At 36.2% G+C, this 25862-nt stretch overlaps 1 protein-coding gene across 1 annotated transcript in view; it reads left to right on the forward strand.

The window, feature by feature from the left end:
- The first annotated feature begins 22718 nt into the window (after positions 1 to 22718).
- LOC129218870 (transient receptor potential cation channel subfamily V member 5-like) overlaps positions 22719 to 25862 on the forward strand; it is a 90334-nt gene continuing 87190 nt past the window's right edge. The window contains exon 1 of the mRNA XM_054853191.1: positions 22719 to 22994. Within this exon, the coding sequence (XP_054709166.1) occupies positions 22719 to 22994 (276 nt within the window). The remainder of the gene's footprint in view (positions 22995 to 25862) is intronic.

The raw sequence follows: 25862 nt of genomic DNA on the forward strand, positions 1-25862 counted from the left end.
GGTTCCTGCAAATGTGCGTCAAGTTAGAGATTTTAGCCCATTGAAATTAGCATTGAGCCAACCATAAGGAAAATAAATGTTGAGCTACCAGGTTAGTCGAGTTATCCGTAAGTCGATTTTCCAAAGTTTCACTCTACATGAAACTAAAAGTTTGAAATCTCTGGCAACTGTCCACATGAGACGGTGAAAGTCAACATTTTCTTATTTAAAGCTTTCACAGTATTTAAATGTGTTTGGGAATAAAGAAATTGTAGCACAATTAAGTCTCAGAAGTGTAGAGTTGATGCTAAATATCTCATATCAGAACAAAAAATTTATATTGTGTGTATTCTTATATATACTGCCAGCCCCGCTTAAACGGGTAACGGATAAACAAATACCCCGAATATGAATAAAACCTTTTGGAACCAAATACTTCCCCACTGAGGAAATGTCAAAGATCCTCGCTTAATCGAACAATATTGATCAGTTTTCACAATATTTTGGTAAGGAATTTTTTAAATAATTTAAAAATTAATTACGTATAAACAATTATTCATGTAAAAATATTAAATTATATTTTTTGCATACAACAGATGAAGTTGTAAGTTGCATTTTTTTCCTTGCGCCCTTCTAATATATATTTAAAATTATTATACCTATTATTTTGTCGTTCACTTAGCTTGTTTCAATATATTTTTACCAAAAACATTACTTCCATTATATAGTTATTGATTCATTATTATTACGTCTTAAGACAAATGTTGTCAATTTGGTATGATAAAGAGTATTTCCCCGCTTAATCAAATAATATTTCTTGGAACTGACAGTATTCAATTAAGCAGGGCCGACAGTATATATATTTTCAAAATCAGAGTAGAGCAAATATATATTATAATGTAAAAAAAAATAAAAATATTTCAAGGTTATTACTACCTTCTCATTAAATTATATTCTTCCTACTCTGATTGGAAAAATATTCAGGTGCATACCACTTCTCAAATAGCCAATGAAATACTTTTCACAACAAAATTTTCAACAATATAACTAACTGTTCTTGAAGTAGAAGGGATTTCTGTTGTCAATTTATATTTGAAATATTGACTTATGACCATTATCCTAAAAAAAATTAGTACCATCTACAAGAAATTAAAAAAGTGTATCCTATTCATAACATCAATGAATTAAGAACACATTGTATACGTTGACCTACATCAGTACGGTGAACACCATTTTACTCTAAATTAAAAAATCTTATTTCAAGGTATCTGTTTTTGCCTAGCACAATGAAAAAAAAAAAAAAAAAAAACTCTAGGTTTATTCTTCTGAACTAATTTTAAGTACTACATTCAAAGTTATTTCTGGTAGGAAATTTTTGTTATGACAGCATCTCATGTATATAGATTGAAATTTCAAATGCTTCTTAAGCTTTTATTTGGATGATCTACGCACATAATCAAATCTAGATTAAATACATTATCATTATGCAATTTTTAGGGAGTTTCAAATCATTTGGAACTATGTTTTAGCCGAAAGAGTTGTAAGATTTTCTTAATTACTGTATTTTTCAAAATAAATAAATAAAATTTTCTGAAAAATTAATTTTTAAAGAAAATCTTCAGAAACGCCCACCTTCAGAAAATCTCAAGTTATTTGGCCCACTTTAAGCCTATATATTCTAAGAAAACCTTGAGAATAAAAATTTGAAGATTTTCTTCAGACCTTTTTACAGAAGATCTACAGATCTTAAGTCTCTAGATTTTCTTAAGATTTAGGCTTAAAAGTGGGCCAAATACCTTCAGATTTTCTCAACTTCAGAACATTCTGCAGAAAATCTAGAGATCTTCAGTCTGCAGATTTTCTTAAGATGTAAGGCTTACGAAGTGGGCCAAATACCTACAGATTTTCTCAATTTTTTTTTTTAAGTTTTTTTTGAGATCCTTTCTAGTGGGGGTACACTTTAATTACTCGAAAAATGAAATTTTCCATGTTACATTGACACAAACTGAAATTAAAAATATACTACAATAATTAAAAATCAAGCTACCCTTCTCATCGACCATTAGACGGTGACTGTAAGACCCTATAGTTTTTTGGAGTTACGAATAGCAAGCTACCCTGTAGGGTGGGATAAATGAGCTACTTCAGCAATTTTGAACTGTGTTACCTTGAATATAATGAAAAATAATCAGTTTTCCAATTGTGTTTGCTGTTAATTATTGTGTTTGCTGTCAATTTAATAATTAATTTTGCACTTCTTGCACTTCGACAGTCGCTAGGTCAGGCTTTAAGGGCTAGTTATCATTAGCCTGTTAGATCATCTAACAGGATAAAAAGATGCTGTGGCACCGCACTAGCACAAAGCTGGAAAGCTGGCACATAGTTGGCGTACTGAAAGCTATTATACCAGGGGTTCTCAAACTTTTTCAACTCACGTCACCCTTTGACGAATTAGAATTTTATCGCAGCACCCTTCTATTATGCAAGGTAAATGCGTCAAATAAGGCCATCTTAATGTCCATACCTAAATATCACGCTTATTTATGACTGAATTGACACCAGCTTTTGCATATTCATCAGATGGCCTTTTTGGGCCACGACCTACTTATCTAGGCTATCAAATCATAGGAAAAAATGACGGTACACAAAACATTTTTCATTTTGAATTCGTCGACTGCATAAATTAGGCTTCAAGAACAATGAACAACTTTTTTCATGATAGTAAACTACAGTAAACCACATAGAAACAAAACGCACCGTTTAGATAAGATAGTTTTGACATTTCTCTTCACTGTTAAAAAAATTTCCTGAAAATAACGGATAAGGTACCAGCAGCAAAGTTGCCGTAAATATTATGTTTCCGTTAAATTATTTTCCGTGACTTAACAGAAGTTCCATTTCTCATTTCTCCGTTTAGTTCTGTTCTTCCATTTATAAATTTTCCGTGATTTTTAATTTGTATTTATTACTAAAATATATTTTAAGTAAAATTTTTGCTTGATAACTTACCTTTCAAGCATCTATCTTGAAATTCGCACCTTCAGATGAATAAAAATAATCGAAAAGTACCAACAAGGAAATTAGTAGATTTAAATATAACACCAATTTTTGATGCTGATACTGCTCGATATTTCCTTCTACATCTCCTCGTACATATTCTGGCGTGGCATAGAAAAGCATACATGAAAAATAGAATATTTTTATATGCAGAATGAGTCAAATAAAATACCATTAAAAACCGGTTGACTTTATCATGGAATAATGTACCTGGTGGAGAATACCGCATACCAATTTACTGTGTTTAAAACAGAATCATTGACATACACGTGAAGAATTTTTTGCTCAGATGATGTATACCACCCCTCCCCCCCGGTGATTTCCGCATTTTTCTCTCATTGAATAGCAACATAGATTTTTAGTGCATAAGCATTATACTTAGGCTAAACATATCAATCCGTTCGTTTTACCCGAAATGTTTTTACAAGAAACTTGTAATAATCTCAAATAAATTGTTGGATGAGATCCTAAGGAAATAAATTAAATAATTTATATTTTTTATTATAAATGAAATCCCGAAAGGAGTAATGAATGTTTCCAGAGTTCTAAGTAGTCAAGAAAACTTATTCTTGTCAAAATTGTATTTTCAAAGATTAACAATCTGCTATGCCTTTTCGCAAAAAATGTAACAGCAAGAAATACTTTTATTTAGAGATTCAAAATGTTTACTTTCAATCTGTCAAAAAAAAAAAAAAAAAAAAAAAAAACGAAAAAAAACTGAGTGATTTTTTTCTGTCTTGCTCTTACACCACGATAATCTCCTGTAGATACGAAATGTTGGCATTTAACGTTTTAATGACTTTCAAGAATACAATGCGTTAGAGCAAAAACAATAACTGTAACATAAACTTTATAATAGTTCTATAAATTCTAAATCAGCTACCGTCAGAATTCTATCAAATGCATATTAACAAGAAAAATACATTTGTATATTAACGTGTACAAAGATATTCAACAATACTTACATGTGACCAGCGGTGCTAAATTTAAGTGTCTTCATTGCATCTGGATACAAATAATCCAATAGCCTTTATTTTAAATGGATAACACGGGATCCTAAAACTATTCTCACCGCTAGAACACACAATATGACTAACGAATAGAATTGTTCGAAGTATTGAGCAAAATAATACACCGCAATAATAGTCTAATACTGACTCAGTAAAACCCACATCAAATCATCAGGGCCATCAAAACACATCTGCCAGTCTAAAAATGGCGCGAACATTTTTCCAAACCTACAAAGCTCAAAGGCGTATAAACAATTTCGACATAACGAGTATATTACTCTCCAGACATGAAATAGCAAGCTATCTATTTTGTCTACAGCATCCGAGTTGTTATTCTAAATATGCTTTTAATTAGCAAAATGTAACAGTGCGATTAATAAGCACTATCAATAAGGGATGTTTATCATGACTTAAAGGTTAATCAGAGCAAAATACAGCTGTGCGGCAACCCTAGAAATGTAAAAATTCTGTTTTCGTTCTTTACTTTCAGGATGTTTACGTTGTTGTAAGGAAAAAATACATTTTGAAGCATTACGGAAATATTCTGTTAAAATCAGTTAGAAAACTACCTGAACTCTCAGGGTTTTTTTTTAACAGTGTTCTGTAATGACTTTTGCCACATTGTTGTTTGGTAATAAAAAACTGCTAGTTGAAAAGGCTTAACCATCCGTCAGGCTTTATGATGACAATGAAGGCCAGTTTTATTGTGCTACATAAAAAATAGGGAGATGTCTATATTAGTCTACATGGTTACACCCACCTAACATATACGTATATACACTCCTGTTTGAAAATTGCAACACCATGAAGGAAGCATCATAGTTGAATGAAATTTAATACACAGTTGTGTGGTGATGGTACAAATAAATGATTACATTTTCAAACCAAACAAACAATAAAAAAAGGTAGAAATTAGTATTTTGTGTGGCCATCATGCGCCGCAATAAGAGCTGCTACACGACTTGGCATGGAGTGAAACAAAGTTTGAATATCTGCCTGCGGAAGAGTATTCCATATTGTTTGTATGCGCAATCAAAGTTCGTCTGTCGAAGCAACAGGACGAGGATCACGAGTGAGATGCCGCCGCCGCCCAACGAAATCCCACACATGTTCAATCGGTGACATATCCGGGGAATATGCAGGCCAAGGAAGAAGTTGTACCTGTTGCGAATCAAGGTAGGATTTGACAGTCCTGGCGACATGTGGACGGGCATTATAATGCTGGAATACAGCCCCTGGCAATCCTTCCAGGAAAGGATTAGCTTGGGGCTGTAAAACTTCGTTTATGTATCGGGTACTGTTCAAATTGCCCACAATTCGTAGCAATTGTCCACTGTGGCGTTCGATAATGCACTCCGGAATGTGCCGTTCACCGTCATAGTGCCTGACACGAATTCGGCCATCATGGTGCCACAAATTAAAGCGGGATTCGTCAGAAAAGACGACCTGCTGCCAATCAGCACGCCAGCTCCTATGCATATTGACCCATTGTAGCCGCAGGCAACGATGGTTTTGGGTGAGAGGAATCCTGTATAAAGGAATCCTTGCTCGCAGCCTACGCTGCAGCAGACGTCTCCGAATTGATGAAGCTCACAATGAAGCACCTGTAGATATTGACCACTGTGCTGCCAATTGTCTAGAATAGTCCGTGGAGTTTGTCACAAAAATACCCAAAACATATCACTTCCGGATACCAGTCTGAAATTTTGCACAGTGCTTATGTACATATCTAAGAGCAAAAATCCGCCGGGTGGCATTTGATCAGAGGTCATGAACCCCCTATGATGACGTCATCAAAACAGCCGCCTTATTAAGAAAAGTACGTTCGTTTAACCGCTTAGAACTCTATTATGGATCTTAATATTGCGATATTAAAGTATGTCATTTAAAAGCGCTTTAAAAGAGCTATTTAATAGTGATTGACTTTTTTTCCTATCACAAATATTTTAATGGTTATTACAGTTAACGTCATCAAAATGGCCGCCTGGAAAGGTAAGTACTTGGCGACCAAAAGACTGGCGATATATCGCCAAGTGTCCGACAAATTATAACACCAACTGAGTTTACATCGAAATTAACAATGATTTCCGCCCAAAAAGGGGCAAAAGACCCCTTTAGAAACACCCGAATGCAACCAAAGGGGGAGGTGCACAACAAGACCCCACTAGGAGTCTACGTACCAAATTTCATTTTTCTAGGACATACCGTTCTTGAGTTATGCGACATACATACACACATACGCACATACATACGTACACACAGACGTCACGAGAAAACTCGTTGTTAATTAACTCGGGAATCGTCAAAATGGATATTTCGGACGTCTATACGTTCTTAGGTACATATGTACGTGTGGTCGGGTCGAGAAAAAAAATCAACATTTATTTGGGGATGAGCAAAATGGAAATTAAGGCTGATTTTTGAGTGAAATTTTTTTCGCGAGTACAATACTTCCTTTTTTGTAAAAGGAAGTAAAAAGGAAACGAGAAATGTTCTGAAATATATAGCGTGTAAAAACATTTTAAACACTTAAACTTTTCTATTATTTTGAAAAAATGTTCAATTGTTCCCGAACTGTTACTGTATTGAACATACTGCTTAGAGATTTCTTTAAGTCTCATCCTTTTGTAAACCTTGGAAGATTAACTTTTCGGAAAGTAATTTTCTCTCCACGCAATGTTAGAACATTTCATATCGCGTGAGGATGTATGTTCCGCAAAGAACATATTGTCTTCGCTACGATATCTCGATCGAATTCTCAATCATCAGTACAAAGTAATTTCACGTTGGTGTGTGTTTTTTCCCTTCAAAAGTTTTTACAAGGTTATAAGACTTCAGACGCTTGCGCATTCGAAACTTGGAAGATTTGTGGGTCAGCTTGAAATGGATATTTTTTCGAGCAAGGGAACTTGAACTTCTGTAATAAAGTAGAAATCATGAAATGTCTCTGATTTTTGTGCAACGCTCCTCGCCTCTTGATGCGGTGAGCAATAACTTTTGTTTGCTTTGGTTTTTAAGTATAGATTTAAAAATTTATATTTTAAACGCTGATATTATAAGCTTTTTCGGTTTAACCTACGATGTAAGTTTTTTGGCTATTTTTGGTTGGAAAACTTATTAGGTTGTGCAATTATGACACAGTTTTCGGGTTATTTTATGCTGTCATGTTATTCAACCTACTCATATAACGTTAAAATATTGAAGAGACTCCTTTAGTTAATAAAAAATATAAATAGGTACGTTTGATAAGATATGTTAAAATGTTCACTTCAACTTTCGTCAAATCTTGCAACTGTTTTTATTATACAGTGAGACGTAACGATGTGACGATGCGAAATGAATCGCCTCTTAATACATCCTTTTACAAAAAAGGAAGTATTGTATTCGCGAAAAAAATTTCAGTCAAAAATCGGCCTTAATTTCCAATTTGCTCGCCTGCGAATGAATACTGATTTTTTTTTTTCAACGCGACCACACGTGGATAGATGCCTAAGAACGTATACACACCTGAAGAATCCATTTTGACGATCCCCGAGTTAATTACAATGAGTTTTCTCGTGACGTCCGTATGTACGTATGTATGTGCGTATGTGCGTGTGTGTGTATGTGTGTATGTATCTCGCATAACTCAAGAATGGTAGGTCCTAGAAAGTTGAAATTTGGTACATAGGCTCCAAGTGGGGTCTAGTTGTGCACCTTCTCTTTTGGTTGCACTCGGATGATCCAAAGAGGGTCTTTTACACCTTTTTGGGGTAAAATCATTGTTAATTTCAATTTAAACTCAAGCGGTGCTATAATTTGGCAAACACTTAGCTATATATCGCCAAGCTTTTGGTCTCCAAGTTTTGTCACCAACTTAGCGACGAATTTGACGGTTTTTTTTTTTAAATTTTAAATCTGATTTTAATTTGGCCATATTTAGAGAGTTAACTATTGAATCACATTGAAACTGCCAATATTGCGAAAATTTATCTGTATAAAACGTTTTCTTTGCTTCGGTTCGCAACAAACTTGGGGTGAAAATATTTAAAGTTTTTTTATACAACGTTAAATATTTTTATATAATGTTGAATACGTTTATTTTTGCTCACTCCGAGGCACTATTATCTTTAAATTGGAGTAAAAGGAAGTCATGTGATGTCACACATCAGCTCGTTTGTTTAGAGATAAATAGAGGCAATGAGAAGCAATGGTATGAAAGTACTAAAAAAATTGGAGACAAGTATAAATGGTAGGTGAACTTCTCCTCTGTTTTGGCGCAAGATATAGTAGGGAAATGTGAAGTAAAGTGAAATTACGGGACAAAGTGAAATGGTGATTTTGGTTGGTTTACTTATTTTTAATGCCGCAAGAGTCCTTGAGGGCTATACTGCGCCAAACGATTTTTTAGTTTAAAATTTATACATAAAGTCAGGATATGATAAAAGTAAATATGTTTTGGGGCGAAAGGTATTAACATCAGTAGTTTAAAACAACTAATAAAAAACATGTAAACATTCAAAACTTTTTAAAACGTATGAAACAATAAGTTGTCAAAGAACCTTGAGTAACAAGAAAACGGACAAAATTTTATTTTGACAACACAAACACTAAATTAAAAGGGAGAAGCCAATCTCCTGGAAGAAGGAGTATATATTGCGATGGGGTGGGTCCCCCAGCAAGTCTTTCAAAGATGGATTAAAATCATTAAAATATTTAAAACGTATTTGATTAAAATTTGGGCAGTTGCATAAAATATGCAACACTGTCTGGTTGACGTTGCATTTGATACAAGTTGGAGCTGGTTCACGGCATAAGAGGTATTTATGGGTGAACCTGGTATGACTGATGCGAAGATGGGTTAATAAAACTTGTTCTCTCTTGGTAAGTTGTAATGATCCGAAACCTATAGTGGAGGGCTGGATCGAATGTAATTTATTTTGGATTTCTGAATTCCAAGTCCGCTGTCAATACGTGCTAAGGCTTACAACAATGGCGTTTTTAATATCATCGAAAGGGACACTATTATCGACCAGGATACTTGCAGCTCTGGCAGCTGAATCGGCTGCCTCATTGCCTGCAATGCCCACATGACCAGGGATCCAACAAAAGGTAACTTGAAAATTATTTTGCATAAGGTGTTTGTATAAAAGATATGACTGGATGACTATAGGATGGCTATTATTATTGCAGTGAGTGATGGCTTCCACTGAACTCTTTGAGTCAGTGTATATCACTCACTCTTTGTAAACGGATTGGGATATTGATTGTAGAGATGAAAATATAGCTTTTATTTCTGAAGTAAATACCGAACAAGATGTGTTTAATTTTTCTGCCATAACTTGATCATTAATTATTGTGGAAAAGCCGACGTGATCGTTTGCTTTTGATCCGTCAGTGAAAATGTGTTTATATCCAGAGTACTTGCTTTTGATCTCATGAAAGACTTGTTGATAAACTGTATCTGCAGTAGTTTGTTTGGGGAATTTTGATAAGTCATTGATCATAGAAAGTATTACTTCGCACCATGGTTCAATTAGTTTTATTGTGTTGACAGTTTTGAAATCTGGTAGCTGCAGGTCTAAGAGTACCTGACGCATTCGGATCCCAAATGTTGGGGTCATCGAAGGACGGTGGTGAAATAAAGCAACATTAGATGGATTAAAAATATGGAGATGTAGTGGGTGATTGGTGCAAGGCTTTGTTTTGAAGTAAAAATTTAAAGAAAGTTTGAGGCGTTTATTGTTTAGAGATTGTTCATGTGCCAGAATATGAAGGCTATTGATAGGTGAGGTTCGGAAGGCTCCTGTGCAGATGCGCAGCGCCTAATTATGTATAGGATCTAAAGCTTTTAGATAGCTTTTCGCTGCAGATCCATAAATTTGCCATCCATAATCAAGTTTTCAACGTATAAGAGCCCTATAGATTCTTAAAAGAGACTCTGTATCAGTACTCCCAAGAAGTGTTTGCTAGCACTTTAAGGATATTTAATTTCAATAAACATTTTTTTCTTAGCTCTTGTATGTGCGGCATAAATTTAAGTTTTTTGTCAAGTGTGAGACCAAAAGGAATTTTCCTTGATCTTTTACAGCTATAGGTTGATTATTGAGGAGAAGAGTTGGATCAGGATGAAGGCCTCTTCTACGGCAGAAATGAATACAGAATGTTTTTTGAGCAGAGAAAGTGAAGCCATTTTCTTCCACCCATTGGGTTACTTTATTGATTGCAATTTGAAGTTGTCTTTCAATGATACTCATGCTCGTTGACGAGAAATAAATTTGAAAATCATCAACGAACATGGTAGTACTTTTACAGCGGGGGGCAATTGGTCAATTAAGCTATTGATTGCTATTATGAATAGAGTTACGCTTAGTACATTTCCCTGGGGTAGTCCTACTTCTTGAATGAAGGTATCCGACAGAACAGACTTAATACATATACACGAAAAGAACGATGTTTCAGAAAATTGGAGAGAAAGATGGGTAAATTACCTCGCAACCCATACTCGTGCAGGGTTTTGGGGATCCTATACCTCCAGGTACGGTCGTATGCTTTTTCAATATCGAAAAATATGCTCACAAGATGTTTTCGTTTAAGAAATGCTTCTCTTACTGATGTTTCGAGAAGCATTAGATTGTCAATTGTGCATCTGGCACGCCTAAATCCACTTTGATATGAGGAAATGAGATGGTATGACTCCAGAATGTGCATCAGTCTGGCGTTTACCATCCGTTCCATATGACTTTACACAGGCAACTAGTGAGAGCTATAGGTCTATAGCTCTCAAGTTTCTCAGATTGTTTATTTGGTTTAAGGATAGGGATAACTATTGCTTGGCTCCAGAATTTGGGGAATTTGTGCCCAGAATAAATTCTTTTAAATAGTCTCAGAATATTTTCTAATGAAGACCTGCTTAGATTTTTTAACATGCTATTGTGTATTTCGTCAGGGTCAGGTGATGTGTTTTTTGATTTTTGTAAAGCAATATTTAGTTCTTGAAAGGTAAATTTTGTGTTGTACTGATTAAAAATGTTTGAATTAAAATCTAGAACTCTTTGTTCCTTGCGTGATTTGATTGTTAAAAACTTTGGGAAGTAGTTATTTGCACTGGAGACTTCTGCCAAATGAGTCGCCAGGCAGTCAGCCACCTCTTTGTGATCAGGTAAAAGTTGACCATTTTTCTCCAGAATGGGTGCACAAGGCATATTGTAGTTACCAGAATTTTTTTTTTTTTTAATTTTACCCCACAGTGTCTTAGATGGAGTGGACGTCGTGATTGTGCTGACATAGGCCTGCCACGAGTCCCGCTGGCTTTTTCGTCGACTCCTTCGAGCTTCAGCACGAGCTCGTTTGAGTGCCACAAGATTTTGTGTGGTTGGATACCGACGAAATATGTTTTTTTGTGCCTTATGAGCCTCCTGACAATCAAAGTTCCACTAAGGTTTAGGAAATTTGATCCGACCTTTAGTGGTTCTTTGAATAGCGACGTTCGCTGCTGTCAAGATAATGTCGGTTACTCGCCATACCGCTACATCTATATCAATATCATTCACGGCTTCCGGTGTTATTTCTGCCAATTGGGTAAATGCTGCCCAATCAGCTCGATCAATGCGAAGTCGGGCTTGCTGATGCTGCTGATGGCCGCAGTGTCCAGTAGAGGTTTTCTTGATTGGAAAGTGGCCACTGGTGTAGAGACCACCTTCCACCTAGAAATCCCAACGTGGCAGAAAAGAAGGTGAGCATATTACGAGTTTGATGGCATGGTAAGTCTGGGTAGGTAGATGAAAATAAGTGTTTTCACCGTTATTGAGAACGCAAAGGTCGTTGTCTTCAATAAAATTTTCTATTATTAAACCTCTACTGTTGGAGTCTGGACTCCCCCAGAGAGGATTATGGCCATTGAAATCCCCCAAGATGACAAATGAGGGGGGGGGGAGAGTTGATCGACCAGTGTCTGCAACTCCACTCTTCACAAATCATAAGAAGGTGGGATATATACAGAACAAACTGTGAACAGCGAGTGAAGGTGAACGCTTGCTACTGCTTGCAGGGATGTGTTGATATTGAGCTGGCTAGATGCATAATCATTAGAGATTAGCAATGCCACTCCTCCACAACGACGGTCACTTGACAAGCAGTCCTTGCGGTATATGTCAAAACCTTTCAACCTCGGTCTGTCAACAGGTGACAGAAATGTTTCTTGAAGACAGAATATGACCGGTTGGTGATATTCGACAAGATCTTTGATGTCCGTGACATTATGCGAGTAACTCTGACAATTCCAAGAAAGAACGCTCAAGGCCATGATGAGGAAAGGAAGGAGAAACAGCCGGACGAAGAGGGAGCAGCTCATAAAGGAGGATGGTCCGTCAACCCTTCATCGTCGGATAACGGAAGATCTTTAAAATCAACATCCTCGTCCTCCTCTTGGGGAGGAGGTTGTTTGTATTTTTCGATTTGGGGATTTGATTAATTTTACTTTCTTGCTAGAAAGTAAAAAGTCCTCTTTTTTAAAATTATGAAATTTGAGGGGTTTTGTTTAGAGGTTACTCCAATTTTCGCGCGCGTTTGGATAATTTTTTTTTCCACTGTTTTCTTTTGTTTTTGCTCAGTTGGTTTGTTGGAAATTAATGTAGCTGAGTAACTTGTACTCGGATTTTGTGCAGTTTGTATTTTAATTTCGTTACAATTTTTTGGTGGTGACTTAGGAGTATTGAGCTGTCTATTTTTTGATTTAGGGGAATTAGTTGATTTAGAGCTGGTTATTGTGTTAATTTGAGGGTCTGTTTGTGTACTGGTGGAATTGAATACTTTTCTTACTGCTGCAGCATATAAAAGTCCAGCTGAAGGTGTACGAGACTGAAATATTTTTTTTGCGTCTGGGTATGATATATTCTGAGAAGTTTTGATTACCTGTTTTTCTTTTTCAGAGAGCCATTTTGGGCATTTTCTAGAGTACGAGGGGTGGTCTCCTTTGCAGTTGACACATTTAAATTCCTTATTGCATTCATTGCTATCGTGGCCGGTCTCAGCAAATCTGGCGCAAGTTTCTGTGCCATGGCATGACAGCTTGGAATCCCCAAAGCGCTGGCACTTAAAGCACCGTAGCGAATTTGGAATATATGGTCTAACAGGGCATGAGAGATAACCAGCTTTGACACGTGAAGGGAGGATAGGCGTACTAATGGTCAGAATGACATGTTTTGTATTCTGCATTACGCCATTGCGTTTGATAGTGATCCTCTTCACTCCACTTAAGTGTTGGTCCTTCATTTCTTCTAGAATTTCCTCCTCTGGTGTAAATAGAAGGTCTGGCTCCAAAATGATTCCCCGAGAAAAGTTTAATGTTGAGTGTGGCGAAACTGTACAAAGATATGAGCCTAGTTGTATGATATCTAGGATATGTTGAACTTGTTTTGGATGTTTTATTTCTACTAATAATTCACCAGTACGTGTTTTTTTTTTACAGATTGAAATTCACCAATAATATTTACTAAAGCTTTATTTATTAGAAATGGGGAAACAGCAGTAAATGTGAGATTTTCGTTTCTTTTAATAACAAAAAATTTAGCGGATGTAAGCGATTCTTTCTGACGATCTCCACAAGGGGGAGAGGTATTCTTTATGTTATCATCCATAAATAAACCTGAGAATTGAGGGGAAAAAATGGGATCTAGCCCCTGTGTAGCCCCCCTGCACAGGGTTAAGGCTTTTACACCAGGGTTCACCTGCTATCCCTGACGTCAACCGTTTGAGGCACCGACTAACCCCTTTACCACGCAGCCACCGGCACGGTAGACACTAGTGATGGGCATAATCGAGATCTTTTCATAATCGAGATCTCGGGAATCGAGTACTTCTGATAATCGAGTGATTGATAATCGAGATCTTTTTAAGTCGATCACTCGAGTGATTGATAATCGAGATCTTCCGGATCGAGTACTCGAGCGATTGACTTCTCGAGATCTTTTGAATCGAGTACTCGAGCGATTGACTTCTCGAGATCTTTTGAATCGAGTACTCGAGCGATTGACTTCTCGAGATCTCGAGATGTTTTAAATCGAGATCTCGAGATGTTTTAAATCGAGATCTCGAGATGTTTTAAATCGAGATCTCGAGATGTTTCAAATCGAGATCTCGAGATGTTTCAAATCGAGATCTCGAGATGTTTCAAATCGAGATCTCGAGACGTTTGAATCGAGTACTCAAGTAGTTCATTTTCTGCGCTTTTCCAAAATTGAGTTGACTGCTACGGGGGTGCCCACTAAAAGGGGGTGGGGCATGGCGCAGCCTGTGCAACTAAAATTTTTAGAGCCGGTTTATTGAGAGGGTTTTTTTTAATCTCATTTTCGGGAGGGGGTCCATGGCGCAGCCTGCGAAACCGAAATTTTTAGAAGCGGTTTTTTTGAGAGTTTTTTTTTTTAATCTTATTTCGGGAGGGGGGGGAGGGCTCTTTCTAGACGGATGCTCCGTAACATTTGAGAGGGTGCACCATTGCCCTGCGAAAGGGGGGAGGTGGACTCCCTTGACTTCAGTTCATTCCCGAGTTGTTTTGGCAGGGGTGCGCTCGAGATAGGAATGTGACATTTAGCCTACCATTTAGGGGTATAATAAGGGGCGAACCCTCCTGGCTTAAAGAAGTTTTAGGTTAAGTTGGGGGGGGGGGGGGTATTGACACCCCCCCCCCCTTTTAGAAGGGAAATCAATACCACTCCCCCCAAATTCCATGAAAAATTCTAGTTTTTACATTTAAGTGGGTCTAGTTTTTTGTTGTTCCACCTTTTGTCCCCTTACCCTTACGGTAAAGTTCGAAATGCAAGCTTGTTTTAGGGGGTCGATTCGATAGATTTTAGTCTTCATTTTGGGGTCGCAATCCTTGGGGGATGCAGGTTCGACTAGATTCCCTGTTAGCTTGTCAGAAACTAGGAGCTCGGCATTTGGGCGACTGAGTGATTTATTCGAACGTTATGCATTTAAACTAATGATTTTCAGTTATCACGTGATTATTTCGAATGGTTTCAGACTCTCAAAAACAAAGTCAATAATGTAAACAAGTAGGGGAATAGTTGCTCTGCGCAATAGTACTCATCATTCTTTCCTAGTTTATAGCTTTGCTTTTTCTTTTGATGCTCTTGTTAAGAGTAGTTAAGTATATTTATCTGACTAATACATGAGGAAGGAGGGTAGAATACTTCTGATTGCGTTTTCCAGAGGATTGGGATTCCCGACGCATTGAAAAGTGTACAAGTGTGGCTTGAAGTGCATTGAAGTTCATGATTATTTTTTTTCTTCCTTGATCCGCTCTTCTTTATTTTTCTTTTTCATTCGTCGACTTTAGGAATATGCAATAACAGTAAAAGTGTAGGGAGTGAAGTTGAAATGTTTCTGAGTGCATTAAAAAGAAATATTGAAGTTTGTCGTGTGGGATTAATTTTAGCTTCCACTCTTCGGCCCGATTTTTAAATAAAAATTACATTTTATGCAGATTGTTTTTTTTTTTTTGAAATTCCATACAAAAGATATTTGAGACTTCTTGTGTGCGTAGCATTTATTTTCGCGCGGGTAGTTAAATTTAAGTATTTTGCTTGTTTTACTCGCTTCTGTTTATGTCATATTCCTTATAGTTTCGTAAATGTTGATTAGTGTATTATTTACTCAACTTAAAAAATTTCAGTCAATTAATGTGCTGATTTTATGGGTTTTTTTTTTTTTTTTGTAAAGTTGAGGCAAAACTGCTGAAAATGCTTAGGCTCGCAACGGTCCATTTCAGAACTTAAGGTTCCGTAGCTATGCTTAATTTTCCGTGCGTTGGTTCTCAAAAAGTTTAAAATTGATTATCAAGTTTCTCTGCAAAGCAGATTACGTATTCGGTTTTCAAATCATCCGAGATGCTCGATAGCCGAGCATTCCACAACAAACAATATATTATACAAGAGAGAGCGCGGGGGAGGGGGATAAATGGCGCAGACCGCGCCATTGAAGTTTTGAAGAGGAGAGGGTAACTTAAGCGGGCTTTAATTTATTTTAGGGGGTTCAACGTCGCTATTGAGCGATGAGTGTCATCGCCATGGTGGGGGGGGGGGGGGGACACCACTGCATTATAAACACCTTGCGTTTAAACATTTCATAAACGTTTTAACATGGCTGCCACAGCGTTAACAATCGCTTTAAAACGTTTACTGAACGAAGTGTGCTCTCTGAGTAACCCCATTCGAGAAAAAGCACTCGAGAAGCAATTATTTGACTCTAAAACCTTATAGAATGACAGGGGTGTCCGTCCGTCCATGTGAGCAATGGCGCGCTTCTTATGACAATCCCCCCTGCCCCAAGAAACGATAATCCGAAAAAGGGCTTAAGACTACCTTAAATTTTCAATTACACGTTTTGTACCATACCGGTCAAGGGCGCACATATGCAAAATTTTAAGGGGGGGGGGGCTCAGATATTTTCCCCATAGAAATCGATTTCAGTACAGATTAGAGTTATTAAAGTTCGACATTTTTAATAACTTATTGATTAATTGCTGGAGAAGAAATGATTTTACATTTTTGCAAAGAAAAAAAAGTACTAAAAGCAAGGATGTACTAATTTCAAAGAAGGGAGAGGGGGCTTTGAGCCCCCACTTGCCCCCCCCCCCATATGGAAGCCCTTGATACAGGTTTAATATATTTTTAAGTTTAACAACTCTCAAGTTTAAACCTGCTAGTGTCGCCCAACAACCTACCCATATTATCATTATCCCTCACTTTTTAATAAAAATTGTACATACGTACGTATTTAATCTTAGTCAAGTTCAAAACAATATGGAAAGCGTTTCTCTATCCTTTGTTTCAAGATTTCACCACCGGATCACACCAGGGGCGGATACAGAAAACCATTTGAAGGGGGGTGGGGTCATGCTGAAGAAAGTCCTCCCCCATGAACGAAATTCCCGTTTTAGGTACGAAACAATTCTGAAACTTTTTTGGGCGTCAATAAAAAGCCCCAAATCGGTCAGGAATAAGGCACATAATTGGGGATAAACGTTGCAAATTAATATCATACGCAATAAAACAAAGTAGTACTTCAAATATTTTCTTTGAAAAATAATTGATGTATTGAAAAGATAAGAAACTGTCATCGTTTACATTTTAAGCATAAATTGTTTGAACACAATGTGTACGGATACTATTGTCGAGAGTTTAGGGGGGGTCATGACCCCCACGACCGTTCATTGTATCCGCCACTCACACAACACATGACCCTCCATATATCCGCTCATATGATAATTAACATTTTCGTTCTAAAAATATCGTTCGATTATTAAGGAATCTCTCAATTATCGAAAATTCGAAGCCAAATATTCAACTAATACCTCATTCGAATAAAGCAAGAGAAAAGCAATCATTCGATATTAAAAATCATTCCAAATCTATCCATTCCAAGAGCAAACCTATGAAGCTCTTCCCCCAAGAGCAATACCCCCAAAAGAGACAAAATCCCCTAAAAATTACAATCCCGCAGTTAACGTCAAAACTCCCCCCCCCCCTCCCCTCTTATTTGCACCCATAGGAATGAATTACACGAGAAGTTAACCACTTGTTTTATTAAGAAATAAGTAAGTACCTTTGTGCCGAGAAGTAACATGAAATAACAAACGTTTTGTATCCCAAATATACAGAGTACTGCAGAAACGTGTTTTGGAGTTTTAAGGTACACTTTTTACAACAAAATAGTAAGCTTTTATATATACGGGGCCATTCCTTAGTTACGTATGGATGAGTTTGGCCATTTTTGAACCCCTCCCCCCCATGTAAGATTTTTCAAACCCCTCCCTCTATTCTTACGTAAGATTCCATTACGTTTTTCGAAATAATGAAATAACTAATCTAATATCACTGGAATCGAAATTTAATTCACTATTATTAAATTAAACCTTTTTGTGTGATGAAATGTTTACTAAAAAGTTGGAATCTAGAGTGAATGTGTTTCGACATTTTTTTGTATATGATGCGATAGTAGTTAAAAATAAAACATGCTATACATAGTGCAATTCTTTTATTATGTTTTACATTATTAATTCTTCGTAAAACAAATAAAAAACAGTCATCCTAATACGTTTTTATTTTCCAGACGCAAATGAAACATCGGCTTGGAAAATACTGCGTAAGAATGCATTTGAACCCCTCCCCCCCCCCCCCCAAAGTATGTAGACATTTTTCCACCCCCACCCCCTCGGGACAGTTACGTAATTGATGAATGGTCCGTAAAGACATCCAGTAATGTCCTTACATCCACAATCTCACTATTTTGCGTTGAAAAAAGGGTTCTTTGAAACCCCGAAACACGTGTCTGCAGTGATCTGTATATTTGGGCTCTAAAACGTTTGTTATTGCCTATTACACTTGTATCATTACCCAATAGTATAGTCGAAGGTGAACGTAAGGGGGAAGACGTCCCCTCAGGTTTTCAACTTAAGTATTCCCCCTTTTTACCTGAACTATAATTTAATGCCTCTCAAGTTAGAACCTTATTAGCGCCTCCAACCTTTACTTCCACCACCGGGACACACAACACATGTCTCCCACAGACCCGTACATGTGTTCATTCATTAACACCTTTCGCTCAAAACATATCATTAGACTACCAAGGCATCCCAAAGAATCATTTGATAATCAAGCATTCAACAGTATACATTCAATAGGGAAGTTGCAACCTATTAAATGTTCATATTTTGGCTATTGCATATTGTTAATTGACCCTCAAAACAAAAAAATTCACCATCGCCGAATTTTAAAACACCGTGGTTGATTTTTAATGAATTTTTAAAAATCCACGCGCAAAAGTGCGCGCTTCTGAAACGTCACGAGCCTACGTCACAGGGCGCGAATGGGCAGCCTTCCGCCGAAGATCCCTTGTTTTCGCTAGGAACATTTTGAGCGCGCTGATATTTTTATTTTTTAGAAATTCAATAATCCTTTTGAACACACTATGGAGACCGGATTCATTAAAACACAATCTAAATAATCTTCCTCATATAACATCAATGGTGATATTCGAATATTTCCGAGAGGATGAGAGGTTTAATGTTCCAGAAATGCGAGGAGATAAGCCTTTTACGTTTCATCTTCGAAGTCGATGCACGTTCTTCGATTTCTCCCATGACATGGGAACCGGTTCGCTAGCGTTTCTCTCCTATCGGACGTCACTTCCTATGCCATCTGACGTCACAGGCGCTTGAACTTTAAAAATTAATTTTAAAAAAACTACTTATCGTATCGCAAAAATTTTTTCACCTATGATGTTTATACATGTTACTCTATCATATAAAAATAAAATTGAAAAATCGAAAACTTCCCTATTATAACACTATTCGAATGAAACATTCGAAAGGCAATTATTTGATTGTAATACCATTTAGATCGCAAGGGTATCTATTCCTCAAGTGTGCTGGCACACTTTTTAAAATTAGGGATCCTCTCTCCCCCTCAAGAAGGACACTCAATAAAAAAGACTAACGTCCATTAGGAATTTCAATGGCGCAGTTTGCGCAATGACCCACCTCCCCTGTGGGCTCCTCAGCGCTGCCCGTCTTTCTGGGGGAAGGGTTAAAAGGTTTCAATGCAAATTTTTTCGGAAGAAAGAAAAAAAGCCATGCTCATTCTTCATAAGTAAAATCATTAACTTTTCAAAGCCAGCCCTTTGACCCCCTAAATGACGGATCCGCCCCTGCAACTAAAACACTTCAGAAGCAGGGGTGCCCACCCGCCCTGAGGTCAAGCCCCCCCACCCTCAATATCGCAGAGATCTCCCCCCGAAAAATGAGAAAAATACCCCTTAAAACACCCCCCCTAAAAATGTCAATAGCACAGTCTGTGCCATGACCCCCCCCCCCTCCATAGGTGGGCACCCTTGTCAGAAGTCAACTATATTGAGAGGTTCATTCGATTATCAAATCGATCGTAGAATACACTGTTCGAGTGATTGACATCTCGAGAACTCAACATCTCGAGAAGTTCAAAGCGAGAACTCGAGCAGTTGATCGCTCGAGCACTCGGAAAGTGACAATCGAGAACTCGAGCAGTTGATCGCTCGAGCACTCGGAAAGTGACAATCGAGAACTCGAGAAGTTCATCGCTCGAGAACTCGAAAAGTGGTAGTCGAGAACTCGAGAAGTTCATCGCTCGAGAACTCGAAAAGTGATAATCGAGAACTCGAGAAGTTCATCGCTCGAGAACTCGAGAAGTGATAATCGAGTTCTCGAATGATCTTGAATAATCGAGTGATTCGATTATGAGAGCTCGATTATGCCCATCACTAGTAGACACACCTTGGCTAAGGGGTTTTTGTCCGAATTTGGTAAGTGTGATGAGGGAAGGAAGGGAACAAAAGTCCCTTCCCGCTGATATTCTGTTTGAGCAACTGGGGGTTCACTACTCTAAAGCCCTGGATCCTTCTCAAGACGGATCGAGGGCTTTACACTAATCCTCCCAAGAGCTCGCACCGAACTCACCACACCGCAAGCTCCCCTCCCCCACCACGACAAGGTAAAAGGACACAGGGAGGGGGGTGAAATGGTGAAATATTTACTCCGCTTTTAGCGCCACCTACATAGTAATTTTTTAACAAGAGTAACACATGTAGTTCATTCCAGTCAAGAAAAAATTACCTCTGAAAATTAATGAATATGATAATACAAGCAATTTTCAAAAACTGATACTCATATTGTAATATTTTGTTGTACAGTAGAAGCGGGTGACTATGGTACAGTTTTACCCACACCCCCTCCACAGCAGTTTTTCTTTATACTATACTTACCGTCTCAATGCGGGTGAGAATGGTACAGCACATGTTCCAACGTTTTCATATAGGTTTTGGTGGTTTTTACCATACTCTACCTCTCTTATTTCAATGGGAGAGTTGTAGATGCAAGTTATGCTGAAAATTGAACTTTGGAGAGTCAGGTACATCATAAAATCGAGATAAAACAAAGGCTTTATTTTCTTCATAATTTTTGAAGATGAATACCAAATCTTAACATCTTTTTCAGGCCACTGCCAAAACTTAAATCGCTTCAACATTGTTGAAACTTCGAACTCACTTGCATCTACACCCATGATTTTTCTTGGGTACTTTTTTCCCTGATAACCCAACGCACCCTCCAAAATTTCAACTAATTACTGTACCACACTCACCCTCCAAATTGTAAAACTTTACACATTTGTAACTGTAGCAACATCAAAATATTTTATTTTTGAATGGAAATTGGAGGTAACTTTCTTCATGTAATATGAAAGCGAAAGGTACTTACGAAATTGTGATTCCTTCTGCACTAAAAGTCCACCAACATGAATTTCCGAGCTACCTACAAACACGTAGCACCAGTTGCTCACAATAAATAAATTCACATTCACGAGGTTATTCGTCTGGCGAGCTGTTTTAACAGTGATAACAACTCTCTCATCACCAGAGAAGGTTGCACAATAGTTCGTATCGAAACTGAGCTAGCCCAGAAAGCACTACGAACGCTTATTACATCAAAACTGAGGCTTGTATCATTCTCACCCGTCAAACCATTCTCACCCTCTTTTACGGTAATTCAAAAATTGTTTTTGTCATTATTAAATGTTAAACTTCTAGTTATTAACATTTAATATACTAATCGAGACCTACTAGTTTTCAGTGCAGTATTTATTTGTTTAAAATTAAGCTTATTTGCATTTTAAATGTTTCATGCAGTTAGTCAAGTGCATGCGGAGCAAAGCGGATTGGGCAAAGTGAAATAGTTCATTTCATTTATTTATTTAATCCTTTTCCGAATCACTTACGTTTTCATTCATTAATTATTTCATTTACATTTTTTCCAATTAATAATTCCTTTACATTTATTAATTCATTCACTTGTTTTCTTATTCATTCATTCACTTTTTCATGCATTAACTTATTTATTCATTTACTGTTTCATTTCTTTTTCATTTATTCATTCAGTCTTTTATTTATTCATTTATTTAATCAAAAATATCTCTGAGAATCGAATAGAAAATTGTTCATTAGAAAATAATTTTAATTTTCTCTTTGCCTCATAAAAAAAGAAAAGAAAAATTTCCAATTTTTTTTTTTTTTTTTTGAAAGTATAAATTTACGTCCAAAAATGAAATATAATATTTCAATGCAAGTTTTACTATAAAATATATTGTTCTTTCTTCATGTAGCGTAATTTTCAGAACAAATTCCCAATTTGTTCATCTTGAAAAAAGTTGGTTATCTTAGTATTTCACTTTGCCCCACATTCCCCTACTAGTAGACCTGGTAGGTGTTATATAGCATAATTTTGAAAAAATAAAAAAGAAATCAATGAAAGCTAACCTATGACCAGAACTTTAAACGTGTTTTACTCAAAACTTGAAAATGTCTACTTAAATTCCTTTGCTTCTCACTGCTTCAATTAAAGAAAAAAAAAGGTATCACTTTATGCAATTTTTCTACATTTAAATTTCTTATAATTAAATCTATATTTTTCTCCTTGCAGAGAGCTTCAAGATATTGTTTCATTTCTTTGAAAGGATGAGTTATTACTTGATTAAAACTTACCTTGAGTCATGGAATCTCTTAACTCTTGTATGTGAGTCATCATAATGGGGATGAATTGAGTCATCTTTCATCTACGAGAAATTTTAAACAGAAAACTAGAATAATTGTTTCATCTTGAAAGCTATGAGCAAGTATTCCATTAAAAATTTACTTAAATTTACGGACCGAGGTTCGTCGAATCTTGCAACATCTCTGTTGGATGAAATTGTGAGTCGCGATAATGTGGATGAATCATGTCCTCTTTACTCAATGGCCAATTTTAAAAAGAGTGGATCTTTTATTGAACGATACCTACTAGAGGGAGACAAAGAACTTGAAAAATTAGCAAAGGAAGAGATTCTTGAATACATGTACAATGACGGAAAAGGGGAAGCTTTGACTCGTAATGTAAATCATCAGGTAATTCATATTTTAGTTACATTTTATGAGTGAAGTTTTTAATCAACTAATACACAAAAAATGAATACTTGAGAAAACTTGACACAATTAGTAATCATAATTATTGCCTCAACAACCAACAAGTACAAAGATAATTAGTTGAGAAAAATAATAAAACAACAAATAACAAAAAATTAAGAAGAAAAGACTTGTTTAAAGATTCTCAAGTAGCCTTTGCAGCATTTCCATTTTAGGCCCCTTCCTACTTTCCACAAATGAACAAAAGTAAGAAAAATAATGAAAGAAAGGGCTTAACTTATTAAGGAAGTACAAAATTAGTAAATTCAAACGGAGGAGCAGTGTTTTAAATTTGTAAACGAAAATAAATTTTGCTTTAACAGATTTGTCGTTCTATTGGGTCAAAGAAAAAAAGTACTTTCACAAAAATGTGGTTTTACTTTGAGGACAATTTTTTTTTTCCTTCCATTTTTAGCTCCAATCTCCTATATCTGCGATACATGAAGGCTCATGATGTAAATATCAAGTTCTTTGGAATAAAATAAAAAAAGAAAGAAAACTTAGAGGAACTGTAATGTTTTGAGAACTTTTAAGAGTCACGAGAGAACAGTTCTTTCGCGACTTTCTGGCTGTGTCGTGAGTTTTTGCACTGATGAAGAGGATCCATTGTAGCCTAGAAATTCCTATTAGCGGTATTTTCTTGAGAATATGTGTTTTATTTACGTTGTTTTTTCATTTTAGTCATATTGTAGCACAAAGCTTATTTGATCCATTTTCATTTAATTTAACGTATGCAATACTGAGTATTTAAAATTGAACTCAAATTATCTCTACTTCAATTAACGTTTCTAAGTAATGTTGACTGATTTTAGGCGGAGAATCCCCCTTGAGAAACTTCTAGTTACGCCACTGGTAACAACTGTACCGTAAATAAAGTTGCCAAGTACAAGTAATCTCAATATGATACGATTACAATCATAGAGTCATAGTTAAACGTATTTGTCTGACACCTTATCTGATCGGAAATGTAGTGAATCAGGTGTGAATTCTACACCTGCTACCGTATTTGCTTTCAAAATTGCTTCTTCAAAGGAGTGTTGGGCATTAATCAACTAAATCCTCAATCGACTAAAGTAATCTGACTTACATTTAGTTCAGATTAAATTAAATTTAATTTTTTTCAATTGCAGACGAAGATTAACGTTAGTTTAAACTAACTCGTTAGTTGCTGAAAAAAACTAATTTAGTTCAGATTGTTTTAGTTCAGATTAAATTAATCAGATTGAATTTTGTCAGACTAAAAGTAATCAGATTAAAAGTAATTAAATTGATTTGATTACTTTTTAAATTCAGATTAAGTTCGTAAAATATAAATATCACATGAAAAGAGGCACATTTGTATTTCTACGTGTATGTACATATTTATGCAAGCATACGCGAATTAATATGTGTATATGCGACTATGTGCGTGTATACACGTATATAAACGTGTTATACCGCGCATGTTCGTATACGGGGGTATATTTGAATTTTTAAGCTAATATACATATTTATGTGTGCATACACGAGTAAATACGTGTATATACGAGAATTTACGTGTACACAAGAGAATATGCATATGGATATGTGTTACCCCGAGTATACTCGTGTACAGAGGTAAATTTGCTTTAAATTGTGTATACACATACTAATGCATGCACACAAGCGAAAGTACGTGTACACATAAGAATATGCGTCTAGATACGTGTTACCCCGAGTACACTCGTGTAAAGAGGTACATTTGTATTTGTACGTGTATATACATATTTGTGCGTGCATATAGGAGAAGGTACGTATATATACAAGTATGTTCATGTACACACGAGAATATATGCAAACATTCGTGATACCCCGAGTATACTCGTGTACAGAGGTAAATTTCTATTTAAACGTGTATATACATATCGATGCATGCATATACGAGAAAATACGTGCATATATGAGTAAGTACGTGTACACACGACAATAGGCTTATAGATAAATGTTTAACCCGAGCATACTCGTGTACGAAGGCACATTTGTATTTCAACGTGTGTATGCATATTTATGCGTTTATAAACGAGTAAATACGTATGTATACGAGTATGTACGAGTACACAGGATAATATGCGTATAGATACCTGTTAACCCGAGTATACTCGTGTACAGAGGTAAATTTGCTTTAAATTGTGTATACACATACTTATGCGTGCACACAAGCGAAAGTACGTGTATATAGGTGTACACATGAGAATATGCGTATAGATACGTGTTACCCCGAATATACTCGTGTCAGGAGCTATATTCGTATTTCTACGTGTATATACATATTTAAGCGTGCATATACGAGAAAGTACGTGTATATACAAGTATTTTCGTGTACACATGAATTTATATGTTGCGTTAGAAGCGTGCTAACCCGAGTATACTCGTGCACAGAGGAAAATTTGTATTTAGGATTGTACATACATTTTTATACGTGCATATAAGAGAAAATACAAGTATATACAAGTATGTACGTGTACGCACAAGAATCTGCGTTTCAACCAGTGTTGTGCATAAATCAACTAAATCCTCAATCGACTAAAGTAATCTGACTCACATTTAGTTCAGATTATATTTAATCTGATTTTTTCAATTGCAGACGATGATTAACGTAGTTTAAACTAATTCGGTTAGTTGGAGAAAAAAACTAATTTAGTTCAGACAAATTTAATCAGATTGATTTAGTCAAACTAATTTAATCAGATTGATTTAGTCAACTAATGTAATCAGATTAAACTTCGTCATAGTAAAATTTATACTAAATCTAGAGAGATTGAAATAAATCTACACCGTTTTATTTTGTATTTT

The sequence above is a fragment of the Uloborus diversus genome, chromosome 3 (genome assembly GCF_026930045.1).
Source record: "Uloborus diversus isolate 005 chromosome 3, Udiv.v.3.1, whole genome shotgun sequence".
In the NCBI taxonomy this organism is placed as follows: domain Eukaryota; kingdom Metazoa; phylum Arthropoda; class Arachnida; order Araneae; family Uloboridae; genus Uloborus; species Uloborus diversus.